This window comes from Suillus fuscotomentosus (genome assembly GCF_016647785.1).
Source record: "Suillus fuscotomentosus strain FC203 chromosome Unknown F5891scaffold_15, whole genome shotgun sequence".
In the NCBI taxonomy this organism is placed as follows: domain Eukaryota; kingdom Fungi; phylum Basidiomycota; class Agaricomycetes; order Boletales; family Suillaceae; genus Suillus; species Suillus fuscotomentosus.
This window is the reverse complement of record NW_024539527.1, coordinates 54,841-68,767: the sequence shown is the minus strand read 5'-3', so window position 1 is coordinate 68,767 and position 13,927 is coordinate 54,841. Positions and strand designations below refer to the sequence as shown.

Below are 13,927 nucleotides of genomic sequence, written 5' to 3'. Positions count from 1 at the left end.
TTAATTATTCTGATTGGTTAGTTAGTTCATACTCAGTTTCAGTCTCAGTTTCAATATGTGTATATAGGTAGCTCGTCGTAGTCAGTAGTTCTTTAGTTCAAACCTCTTGTATCTCCAAGTGAGCAATACCAAGACGTACCTGCTGCCTACTTCCTCTGCGTGATTATTCTTTGTTTGAGTCCTAGTCTCTGCCCAGTGTTAATTCGTTATTGGGTTGTGACAGTAGCGAAGGCGCGTTCCAAGCAATAAGAGAAAGGACTCCTTAAGGAGTAGTGGAAGTGCAAGTGTTGGTCAATGGAAAAGTATAAACTGATTTCAAGTAACGAGGTGCACTATACACTTTTGCAGTATACTGAGATAAGGGGGAAGTAAGTACCAGAACCAAAAGAGCTCTCCCTCTATTTAAGAAGAGAGATTACGCTATGCAGCATGCTTCCGAGTGTGGACCCAAACCGAGTAACCATATCAACTCTAAATATATCCTAAGTTTAAATAACTCTATATATGTAAGCGTGGACATTGGACCGAAGGTTCATTAATTAAGTGGAGGAGATAAGAATAATGCACCAGTAAATCAGTAAGGACATGGAATGGATGGATGGACAATAGGAGCACGGAGGCCTAAAGGGACATGCATGGAAGGTGTGAGTGTGTGTATGACATGCGAGTGAGGCGCGTACGTGGGGGGCGCGCACGAGAGCGTGAATGACTGATCCTTCAGACAAGAGCTAGTATATGTAGGAATTTTAGTGGATAATAAGGCCGTATATCCAGCATTGAGAGGCACAAGTCTCTACAGCAGGCGCTTGTATTTGACCGGAGTCAAGATTTCCTGAATGGTTGATAAGCGCAAAGAGGCAACTGCTCTTTGAAATTCTTCCAAGACTTTGTTTCTTGTGACACATTCTTTTGTAGGCCTGAGTAACCTACCAGTTTCCTCAGATGATCCCCTCGTGGTGGGCTCCAGTTGTAGAAGAGGAATTGAGGTGGGATAATATGAGTGGTATGAGATATACTCAAGTAGTCCTCGATGAGCGAGATATATGTCGGCCCAAGGGGATTGCTACTGAGAAGGTTCCTCTAAGTGTATAAATGGAGGAAAACACTAGACTGGGTGCTTGGTCAAGCCTGGTAAGGTGCGCGACGATGAGCGAAGTGCTAGCGAGCAAAAGCGACGTGAAGCGCTGATGAGCGACGACAGCCGACGACAAGCGACAATGCGCGACTTATAACGGAAGCACATGCTGAGTGGGAGCGGTGCATGCATGCGGGTGGTGGAGCACAGGGACTCTTAATGAGTCAGAAAACTAATTCGGCAGAGTTTCTAGTAATGTACGGCGGCGGCACTCGTATTGTACTTAGATACTTTAGATTTATGAGAGAGAACTTTAGACTTCAAGTCCAATGATGTGTGGGCAGAAAGATAATCATTATACAGTTTAGACGCGCATATATATACTAAGTAATTCTAAGCACTGTCAAGCACTAAAAGGAACCAAGAAGTGAAACAGATACAAGATAATATGTAATGTAAGGGTCCATGATGGAAAACATACAAAATATGGCCATAAGCGCCAGAGATATGTCAGAATAAATGAAAATGAGATCGGAATATGCACTGACAAACCGAACGGACATGGAATGGATGGATGGAGGATGAGCGACGGAACTGAGGATGCACACGCGAATGCATGACTGAAGTGTTCGTGCAAGTGAGCGGCCAACAAAGTGCTTGAGCGCGCTAAGAGAGATATGGGTCACACTATATTAGGAAGTGATAGAGACATTGGGAATTTAGATCCCTGCAAGGCCACAGAGATATTAGTCTCAACAGCACGGACTTGTCCTACCTATGTCCAGTCTCATTGTGCTAGCCTCGCTAGGTGCGTAGTTACTTATTTTCACATTCCTAATGTTTCAGACCACTTTATTACATGTATTCTCATGGTCCGCAGTACATCATGTCTTATTACATAGGAATCGGTGTAGAAACAACAATACAGCAAGGCGCAAATGAGGCTCCTGACTGTATCTGTAAATGTTGTAAGGTTGTGTGTTGCTTAGTCTGCTATACTTGAGACAACAAGTGTGTTCGACCCTAAAGGGGAAGCGAGTGCAGCAAGGATCTAGAAGTATGCACTGAAGCGAAGCATGAGAAAGCACAGGTGCACGCAAGGCGCTGGAACAGCGTGTGTGCGAGGCACAGGAAAGTGTGCGCAGGTATGTGGAAATGAGAGAGACTAAGCTTAAGTGATGATATGATGCAAGATAAGAGATGTGAGAGTGCAAGATGTAAAGGAATAGATTTCTACTGCGACTTTCTAGGTAGTAAGTGGGTAAGTAAAGTTGGGTAAAGTGAGAAGTAAGTGATAGTATGTACTGCTGGCGCTTATATGGTGCCTAAGCGCTGTCATGTGGAGCCGAAGCACTTCCAAGTAAGGTATGTAAAGATATATGTAAGTAAGGGTCCATGATAAAAATAAAGGTGGAACAATATGTAAATAAGGGAAATGGAAATATACACACTAGAGAGCTTGGTGGACAGTGGATGGATGCATCTGGATGGCTGGCGCTATAGGGCATTCAAGTGTGGGAAAGCCCACGTGCATATACATCGTGAAGTGCGGGAAGAGTGCACGCATGGCATGCATTGCGCGGGAAAGCTGTGCCTCATATAGGGATAGCTGCGGGTAGCACACAGAGTGACACTACAAGTTTGTGCTATGTACTCCCTAGGGAAAAGTGCCATATCAGACCATGAGAGGCATGAGTCTCTACATTGGATCCGAAATATTGCGCTACTACTTTCGCCTATAGGGTTCTGGGTTTCTGCGTATCTACATAAATATTGGACTCCCCATAGCATCATCATCATCCGAGTAGAGGAGAGTTGTTCTCTGACGCTTAGGGGCCAAACCCGATATTTCGTAATTCTTAGTTGATATTGCAAATATCATCGTTCCTTCACCATCCGTATCCTTCATTGTTATTATTGCGCACACCGCTCGCTTTTCCGACACTCACTATCATGTTGTAGAGACTCATGCCTCTCATGGTGTGATATGGCACTTCTCACTAGGGAGTTCATTGCACGAACTTGCAGCACCACTCTGTGTGCTGTCCGCAGCTATCTCTATATGAGGCGCAGCTTTCCCACGCAATGCGTGCCATGTGCGCACACTTTCCGCACTTCACGATGTATATGCGTGTGCGCTTTCCTGCACTTGAGCACCCTATAGCGCCAGCCATCCAAACACATCCATCCACTGTCCACCAAGTTCTCTAGTGCGTATATTTCCATCTCTCTCATTTGCATATCATTCCACCTTTATTTTTATCATGGACCCTTACTTATAGATATCTTTACATACCTTACTCAGAAGTGCTTCGGCTCCACATGACAGCACTTAGGCGCCATACTTAAGCGCCAGCAGTACAGACTACTGCTGACTTTTCACGGCACCTTACCTTACTGGAACCCACTTTTTACTTACTAGTTACTACCCACTTACTACTTAGCAGAACATAGTAGAAATCTATTTGTCCACACTTTGCATCTCTCTTCTCTTGTCTTACATCATATCATCACTTGAGCAAATTCACTCTTACTCTTACTCATCTCCGCATACACGCATGCACTTTCCCGCGCGCGTTCCCGTGCCTTGCACGCACCTGCGCTTTCTCACGCTTCGCATTGGCTGAACAGTAGCGCCTTCAGCACATATCACTAGATCCTTGCTGCACTCGCTTCCCCTTTAGGGTCGAACACACTTGTTGTCTCAAGTATAGCAGACTAGGCAACGCGCAACCTTACAACATTTACAGATACAGTCAGGAGCCTTATTCACGCCTCGCAGTATTGTTGTTTCTACAGTGTCACTATTAGTTTCCAATAACCCAAACCCAAACCCGACAAACCCAAAACCCAAAAACATCGGACCCAATGCTTTTGCATCGGACATCATAATTATACCTTCAGACATTGTTTCCCATGCTCGGACTATTGACCCCACATCACTCACTGACCCCCAAAACTATTCCCAGACCGCAGACCCCTGGGTCAAATGCACTTGTCTCATCAAGTATAGCAGACTAGGCAGTGCAAGACACATCAGGGTGAACAATATTTAAAAGAGGTTTATATGTTGTACAAAATGTGAAAACAATATTTGATATTTAAACTAACATAAAGATAGGTGCACGACTTCAAATTTTGGTGGTGTTTTGTGTGTCATCCAAAATATCAAATATTCACAACCATATTCCCACAGACAATATGTCAACAAATATAATAAATATAATCAGATTTTCCATGTCTACTTCGATTTAAAGTTTGATTCTTACATAAAACTTTGGAGAAAACTTGAAGTTTTGCCAAAGCTTGACATTTAAATCGAGTTTTAATGTCATGTCATCTGTAAAACTTCAAATTTTCTCCAAAGTTTTACATGGAAATTGAACTTTTAAGTTGAAGCAGACATGAAAAATCTGACTATATTTCTTATGTTTGTTGACACATTGTCTGTGGGAATATGGTTGTGAATATTTGATATTTTGGATTACACACAAAACACCACCAAAATTTGAAGTCATGCACCCATCTTTATGTTAGTTTAAATATTAAATATTGTCTTCACATTTTGTACAACATATAAACCTCTTCTAAATATCGTTCACCCCGATGTGAGACCACAACATAAAGATATCAGTTTGGAGCAATCTTTGTATAGCCCCACTCTGTGTTGTATTCCTACATTGTTCCTTTAATCTCGTCATCTGCTGCTTGAAGATCAAAATAATTTTGGATCGTTGTAGGGATTCATTTCTGGCTGGGCTTGTAGAGACTGTTTTTATCTTACCTTATGTTGGCACTTTTGTAGCTTACATAAGAAAGTTATCTTTTCACCAGTTACCAGTATGAGTCAGAGTACTCAGCAAGTTTTCATGATATTTCCTCTCCTCTGAGCCTTGAGCCTGGTCCAGAAACCCTTTAGGGTCAAATAGCAACTAGGTTCTGCAAGACCCAACATTGTTCAGACTCACCATCTGAATTGTTGTACCTTCATCATGTTGCCTTTCAATTTGGTATGAGGACACCCATTGTGGCCCACGAAGTAGTGTCAATCATTTTCTTAAAGCTCAGATGATCAACTGCTCGAATTGGCTGAGAAGGATATCAGTATCTTGTTACATCACACTAAATATACATACCTGGTTTAGTAGATGCCAACCACTTGATTGTGGCTTCACGAAAAGCTTGTCAGAATATGGGAGAACATGTTTGCCTGGTTGAACCTCATGAAGATGAGGATCAAGACTGCCCTGCTGTGCACTCATGACCATGGCTGCATTTTTTTGTTCCTTCACATCTAGAGCCAGCATAGATTTGAATTTGTTAGCCTTGCATCATTTACAATATGCATCCTACAGTGCCACAGCACATGAGTCAAGGGCCGAGGGATGAGAGATAACTTACCAAGTGTCTGTATGCAACATGGCGTCGACATGTTGATGTGTCGCTCACAATTTGATGTGGGAAGCCTTTCTTGTTGTGATCCCATGAATGTCGTTGGGAATTGAATACAATTGTTCACTTACTGGCATGATTTACAGTCTCTGACATTATGAGTCTTGCCGTCCTTCGACTTTGCAGCATAAGGTGCTCCAAAGAAGGCACTTATGTCCATAGTCTTATCCTCCTGGCATGCCTTCATGATCAGGCTGATGTCTTGGACATCAATATCTTCTAATAATCCATTGCCGTCCATGGTATCTGATTGAGCGTGTCCTAGTATACAATCAAAATTAGTGTATATTTATATTACTCATTGTGAATACTAGATGTACCTCTCATTGTGTTGCTCATGTCTGAGACTGTGATGCAGGTGTCATTGATACACTCAAAGCCTTCACTATCGAGCGTTCCTTCAAAAGTGTGTGAGCATTAACAGATGAAACATCAAAGGTTCAAACTTACCTAAATGCATTTCCACAGGTGCTGTGGATTCAGCATCTGTCAAGCACATTAGAGTGCAAGTAGTAGCATTAAATAAAATACCTGTACACCGAGTTTAAAAATATCACATACCTGTGAGCACATCAAAAGACGTGTCAGCATGAGTGTTCGCGACAGCATGTTGCAAGTGTTTGCCTTCAAAATTCAAAGACTGTAATCAGCATGAGATGAACGATGAAAAAGATGCTTACTTTCATGGGGCCTGTCCTTCATAACACCCTCATCAGGCACACATTTTTCTGCCGAAAGACTGCCTATAAAATTGGCTGCTTGTTTGCTACTCAATTGTGCAGACTTTTGAGTGATGGCAGGTGGAGGAGGTTTGTTCCTGTGAATGGAAAGCTCCGGAGTTGCATCATTATTGGCATCTGTGAGCTGTGAGGACAGTGTGACAGTTCGGCGTGGTTGAGACACGATGTGCACTGATGTGGACTCATCATCAGACACCACGACAGGCATCATTACAAAAGTGAGTGTGGAGCTAATCAAGTTACGGTACGTACTTGCCTTATCAAGAAACTTTAGAACTGTATAGTTTTACCATTTTAGATTTGCCGCCGGACCTTCCACTGAGAACAAGCCAGGGCCCAGGCCTGAGGCTTGGGCCTTGTCAAATATCAGGCCAGGCCCTAGGCCCTGGAAAGCCTGCCCATGGGCCTGGCCTGGTGAGGGCCTGGCCTCAGGGCTTGAGGGCCTCAGGCCCAGCCCTACACATCACTAATTGCCAATAAGCCAAACACTACTAGTATGAGACTGAGTTGTACTAAGAACTGCTTCACAATTTAGCAAGTAGCAAAACAAACAAACTTAAATTTAATATGCAGTACAATTTTACAAAATACTAGTGTTGTTGAATTTTGAAAGGCACTACAGAAATTCTGTGACCATTAGATCAATCTCACTGAATAGTGATTTCATGGCCATCATGGTCCTACCTCAACAACAGAGCCTGTAAATTGTTACTAGTATTGCACCATGAAACTCAACGTGTTCATAGACTTACCATGGAGATGGTGTGCACGGTGAGGTGGGCCATGTATTTTGAACATGATCTGCATGTATCCCAATCCTACATCCACTTGGTCAAGTTTCTGCCCAGAAAGACTCAACTTGAACTTTGATAAACTCGCCATGAGTTTGAGTTCATGGACTACACAATCGGCAAGTGACTTTTCGGCATGGAGTTTCTCTCATCTAGCCCTGGCGAGTTCCATAACTAGGTTTGCTTCAAGATTCTCTGTATCATCAATGTTCTATGAAATTAAATATATGTTATTAGTTAGTAATCTTAATATAGTCCTACTATGTACCATGGAACCAATAGTGTCAGTGATATCATACAAGTGAGAGAGACTGGCGGCATGACCACCAGGATTCACTGTTTGGCAAGTGTGAGATGGATGCTGCTGAGCACAGCATAGAGAAAACACCAATGGAGTGTTTTATTTGACATAAATGCTGGAACATTGTTGTGAATATTGAGACTGACAGGTGAGGTTGACATATGTACTTTGTATACAATGATGTTATTTAGAAAATGCGAATACAGAAAACGCTGGTGTAGAAACAACAATACTGTGAGGCACGAATGAGGCTCCTGACTGTATCTATAAATATTGTAAGGTCACACGTTGCCTAGTCTGCTATACTTGAGACAACAAGTGTGTTCGACCCTAAAGGGGAAGTAAGTGCAGCAAGGATCTAGTAGTAAGCACGGAAGGCTCTACTGGTTGGCCAATATGAAGCGCGAGAAAGTGCAGGTGCGCGCAAGGCATGAAGGTGCGAGAATGCGTGTACGTGCTGCGCAAAGCGTGGGAAAGTGCGTGTGTGTATGCGGAAATAAGAGAGAGTAAGAATAAGCTTGCTTAAGTGATAATGAGATACTAGACAAGAGATGAGAGTGCAAGATGTCAAGGAATAGATTCCTACTGCAACTTTCTAGGTAGTAAGTGGGTAGTAAAGTTGGGTAAAGTAAGGTAAGGTGTCTAATGGTATGTACTGCTGGCGCTTATATATGGCACCTAAGCACTTCCAAGTAAGGTATGTAAAGATATCTATAAGTAAGGGTCCATGATAAAAATAAAGGTGGAACAATATGCAAATAAGGGAAATGGAAATATATGCACTAGGGAGCTTGGTGGACAGTGGATGGCTGGCGCTATAGGGTGCTCAAGTGCAGGAAAGTGCACATGCATATACATTGCAAAGCGGGAAGAGTGCGTACATGGTGCATGTTGCGTGGGAAAGCTGCACCTCATATAGGAATAGCTGCAGATAGCACACAGAGTGATGCTGCAAGTTTGTGCCATGTACTCCCTAGTAAAGACTGCCATATCACGTAATGAGAGGCACAGGTCTCTACACCAGAATCATTGATTGTCTGACTTGAGCTTGATCATTTGAGGTGAATGTAAGAATATTCATTTATTTCAAGTATCCATTTACATTCAACTACATCTACAAGTACAGAATGAACTACTATCCAAATATTAACAGAGGAGCTGATGAGAACTGCAATTGTGAGGTGTGTTGTGTATTAATTGTTCCCATATCAGTCACTTACCATTTGATGTGGAGATCCCTGCCCTGCAACATGCACAGAGACCTAGGGAAGTGAGGTTCACAATGTTATAGGGGCAATTAGTGAGTATCTCCTGCATTTTTGAGCTGCTACTGACATCTTACCTTGAAGGACTTGTTATATGCCAAGTGGGCTGTCGTGCAAATGTGTGTCTGCCAACAGCTGTACCACCCTGACCTACCGTTAATACCATACACACCACCACCATTCTGGTCAGAGGAGACATGTGTGATGCTGGTACCTTGGATCACAAGGGAGAGGTGCATGTTCAAGATGGAGATGGTGGAGCTTGAATATTTGCTGGGGCCCAGGGGGGCACGTTAGTGTGAGTGCATTTTGAGGTGAGTTGAGACTATAAATAATGAATGGACTTATGCAAATTTGGTTCAGACCACACAAACAAAAGAGAATCAAAAAGTCTAAGGAGCTGGGATTGAGTAAATGCAATGTATACTGCACAATAGCCGAAGCAAATGGATTACAGCAACCTAGGAGTATGATGTAAAATATAAGTAGTGTGTCAACTCATCAAAACAGAAATATCTCACCTTAGTTCAGACAGATTATCAAAATGAAAGTCATTGACAATATACTTTCATATAAAGACTTCGATGACTGAATTCTAGCACCTGCTCAAATAGAGATTGAGTGCATCAGATATGTGTGCCCTGGAGACAAAAGCTTTCAGGTTCAAATTGTTTACCAGCTTCATCACACTAGACACACATAACTAAGAGGTTTTCAGCAACAGAGACATCTTTGGGTAGGAATTAACTGGACCTTTGGTAGATTATAGCAATAGGAAATAAAAGGAACTAGCAAGGCAGGAGTAGCTAAGGGAGACAGCTCAGATAGGATTGGGGAATGAGCAGACATAGGGAGGCATGAGAGCCTGAATTTTATTGTGATATAACTTATTGACAGCTAACTGATTCAAAGCATTGATAAGCACATAGTGGTACAGAGGAAAAGCAATATATAAACAATAAACACAGAACAATAATTGATGATTGTGCATGTTACTTATGTAATCTGGATTCTGATCCCAGCCATTGAAAATTATTGATGCAGTATACCAACATCTACTGGCTGCATACCTTTCTTCCGTGACTCATGTCTCTCTAGTGTCCATCCTGTGGCAAAGATGGATTCAAGCCTGACACTGCTATTGTCTGTCACATGAGCCAACCTCATTCTGGATGCAATAGTTGGCTAGTGTCATATCCCATATTCTGGACCTATATCTGACAATATTCCTACACCTCATCTGGACCTTTGGATACCCCTATCCATGTCTCTGGTCCTCTACTCATCCAGATGCCTGCACCTCTGCATATTTACATCCAGATCCCTTTACCTCCATACCTCCGCAGCTAGCCTGCATCATTCATCCTTTGTCCTATCGCTCTAATGTCATATCCCGCATTCCGGACCAACATCTGACAATGTTCCCATGCCTCATCCGGACCTCCAGACCTCCTGTCCATGTCTCCAGACACAATTCTCTATCTGTCCAGATCCCTATACTCCTGCATCTGACTGACTGATTCTCCATTAAGTCCTCAGTAGTATATAAACCCTGTAGAATCTTTGTACTTCCTTAGTCTGATTATCACATATAGTCCTCACACTAGTCTTTGCACTAAGTCCTTGTATCAAGTTCTAGTCCTTTGACTTAGTCAATATCCATCTCAGGCCTAGGGAGAAATTCCCTAGGCTGGAGCTCCACTCCTCCGCTCCTCCAATCCTCCACTCCTCCAATCCTCTGCTCATCTGATCCTCCATTCCTTCAAAGTTTCTGGAACTTTCCCATGGTCCTCTGGACCTATTCTGCTTTGGACTTTGTCCTTGCAGCCTTTCCTCTGTTTGCTTCTACTCAGGACAAGTCCTGAGTAGCCATTACATATCTCCATATCAGAACAAAACTCCATGGTAATTTCCGGAAGTTCCTCTGGAACTTTCCCGCACTCATCCAGAAGTTGCTTGCACTCATCTGGAAAGTCCTTCCAAACTTTCCCACGCTTGTTTGGAAGTCCTTCGGACTTGCTTGAACTTTCTCTGGACATCATTCTGAAATTAAGGGCACATACCTAGGTAAGGGCGTAGTGCACAAGCTGAAGCCAAGCCCCTTTGAATCAGGCTGACCCTTTGTGGACGGTCTTAACAGCTGGATGAGTTGATTCAGCTGAGATCTCACTTATCACCCAGGCCCTTGAAAGATGACCCTATGGAGTTGAATGAAGAAAAAGATGATGTTCATTTTGGAGACACTTACAATGGTGGTTGGGATGAGATTCCTGTTGAAGAAGAAACACCTGCTAAGGTCACTGACTACTTTCCAGGCACTGCAAAGATGTACAAATGGGCTATACATTCTTGAGCCTGTTCAACACCAACAAAAATAGTGTCTACCGCAAAACAAACTTGTACTATCCATTCAGCTGTAAGCAAGACTGGGAGATTGCATCATGTTACTGCATTCTGGTTTGAGTATGGGGAAGATAGATTCCTTCTTATTGCTCAAGATGGTGAGGTATCTGAGTCAGTAACTTTCTCTTGATCTCATCCACGAACCAACATTCAGATTAGGGACCTTCCTTTCTCATTTCACTCTGCCAAAGAGTTGCGAGGACAAGCAGAAATGTTACCTAGCAGCCCACATTGGATGTCATGAGTTCTTGATACATTGCATTCAATGAAATCACCTATTACTCTGTACTGGCATGATCCACTTAAGTGTATATCTGCCATTCTTAACCATCCTCTCTTTCATGATCAATTGGACTTCACACCTCGCAAGGTTTATTCTATGGTGCAAAAGCTCTGTCATGTGTATACCAAATGGATGACAAGTGATGATGCATGGAGACGCTGATTTTTCGACAATAAGTAAAAAAAAACTTACAATGAACGTGACCCATATCATTTCCGGGTACTTGAGAGGTAGTTCAAGACGTATGGTGTTGTCTTCAAACACAAGCATGATGTGAAGTACTAAGTAGAAGAAAAGACTTAGCGATTTTTTTGACTCTTGGGCCATCGCAACATACAGATATACCCTTCGAGCATGCCTGTACGCTGGTTAGCGTTGAGTTTGGAACACTGCTTGGACGTGTGCAGTTAGCTGGTCAGTACATATGTCTAAAGTATAGTTTGGGTCTGTTTACCACGCATGTCTTCTATCTGTCGGTCCAGTTTTTTCCGAAGTCAAACAGCTGTGACCGCCATATTCCCCAAGTCTAGTTTGTGTACAGATATACTACAAGGTATGGTTTGTGTCTAGGCAGACAATTCATCCATGTCCAGATAGGGTCTGGACAATTTCTTGTTTCCACAGTGAATGTGTTTGTCCAAGATCTTAAGCAGCGCATCAAATTCAATGGGTCAGTGGAGAGCCTGGCCATCGACACTGCCAACCTGAACTGGGAAATTGAGCCTTAGGAGGTCCATCCACTCCAATGCAAGCAGAATAAGATCCTTGAAGTAGTTGTCAAACTGTATTGTGATTGCAGCTTTGCTGTTGTCCATTGTATAGATTGCTCCATGAGTACTTCAATGCCTTGAAGAAGACCTTGCAGTAGGTCTACCATTGTCAAGAGCTCTACAAAAAATCTTATATCTTCAGGCCACCCAGGGAAAGGTTTCATTCACATCTGACCTCTGGTCAGATTCTAACCTTCGCCCATTCATGGCCATGACTGCCCACTGGATCGCTAGGGCAGATCAGCGTTCAGCACTCATCTTGAGGGCAGCGCTGATAGGCTTCCACCACATTCCAGGAAGTCACAGGTTATTTGCTAGCATCAGTAATCTTGCATCTCCTCAATTGTGCCGGTGTGACTGAAAAGGTCAGTGTTCAAGTGTACCATGTAATATGCTCTGACTTTGATTAGACTGGTCATTTCACTTTGGACAATGCAGCAAACAATCAGGTTGCCATGGAGGAGCTCGTGCAAAAACTGTATTTTTGTGGGATTGATTTTCATCCAATCAATCGCAGAATACCTTGCTTCCCTCATATTATCAATGTTTACCACAAAGCTGACTTTTTGCTCATGGACGAACATTGGGTAATTGGCAATTGCACTGTCATCAAGACAGAGTATGTCAAAGCTGTGATGGGGAAAGCTCTCAGCAGAGCTAGAGACGTTGTGCGCACACTTTGTGCTCAAACCAGCGACACAATTCTTTCAGGGACACCATTGTCACATCGATGAGGCAACCTGTTGTGATTTAGTTTATATCATGCTCAACCGTTTACAAATCCTTCGCCAGGTGAGGTATCACTCACTAAATGTCTGCCATGCACTAATAGTTGGTCCAGGCAATAGATCTATCCTTTGACTCTCCCACTCAATGCTGAATCAGCAAATTTAAATTAAATTCGATGGAGTGGCAGTTCCTGCAGGATGTCGAAGTGATCCTAGAGGTTAGTTCTGTCATATTCAAAACTCATGTTCCATTTTATTATTTTAAACTAGGCGCCCCATGCTGCCAAACGATGCATGTTGGGTGAACACACTCCCTGCCTGAGTGGTGCATTTCCAGCATTTGAAACATTGATTGAGTGGTGGAAATTTTTAGCTTGACATGTCTGTCCCACACTGTGAACCTCTTGTTCAAATAGGTATAACTTGGGCAGATAAGTATGACAAGAAGATGGGCACTACAAAAGCCTATGCAGTCAGTATGTGTGAGTCTGGTATCCTTCAGTAATGTTTGGTTGCTCATGACTGCATTTATAGTTGTTGATCCTGCGATCTGAATGTTGTGGGTCCGGAGTCATTGGGAGGCACAACTGCTTGCAGATGTGGAGAAACATATAATTGCTCTGGTACATCTATCAAACCAATAACAACTTTAAACTGATGTTATCAATACAGATCTATCAAAAGTGAATTACAAATGGCTCGTCATCTGCAGAATCTCCAGCTAATGAAGCAACACCTCAGCAACAACCACACACACTAGGCTCATGCCTTTATGGGCTTCCTGATATTGATGTCCTGCCACGTCACAGCAACAACACCCAGACAGTCGAACAAGAATTTGAGGCCTACATCATGGCTAATCTCAGCCCCAAGGGAACAGACATACTTGGATTCTGGGCAGTGAGTGTCTCCTATCTCTGCAAGTTAAATCATCATCATTGACCATGAGGTGTTGATCAGGTCTCACAGACCATATTTCTGACACTATGGCATTGCGATGGACCATCTCCCAATACAGGCCTCTGCCATTCCCTGTGAGTGAGTATTTTCGTCCAGTGGTGAAACCAACATGAAGAAACATAATTGTATGATCCTGGTCCTGATAGAGGCCCTGCAGAT

At 42.9% G+C, this 13,927-nt stretch overlaps 1 protein-coding gene across 1 annotated transcript; it reads right to left on the bottom strand.

The window, feature by feature from the left end:
* Window positions 1-5,077: 5,077 nt before the first annotated feature.
* F5891DRAFT_948272 (uncharacterized protein) lies at window positions 5,078-5,406 on the bottom strand (the record flags this gene model as incomplete). The annotated part of the gene is made up of 2 exons (XM_041374795.1): window positions 5,078-5,164; window positions 5,212-5,406. Coding segments are annotated over 2 exons (282 nt in total), but the record flags the coding sequence as incomplete, so codon positions are not given.
* Window positions 5,407-13,927: the final 8,521 nt, after the last annotated feature.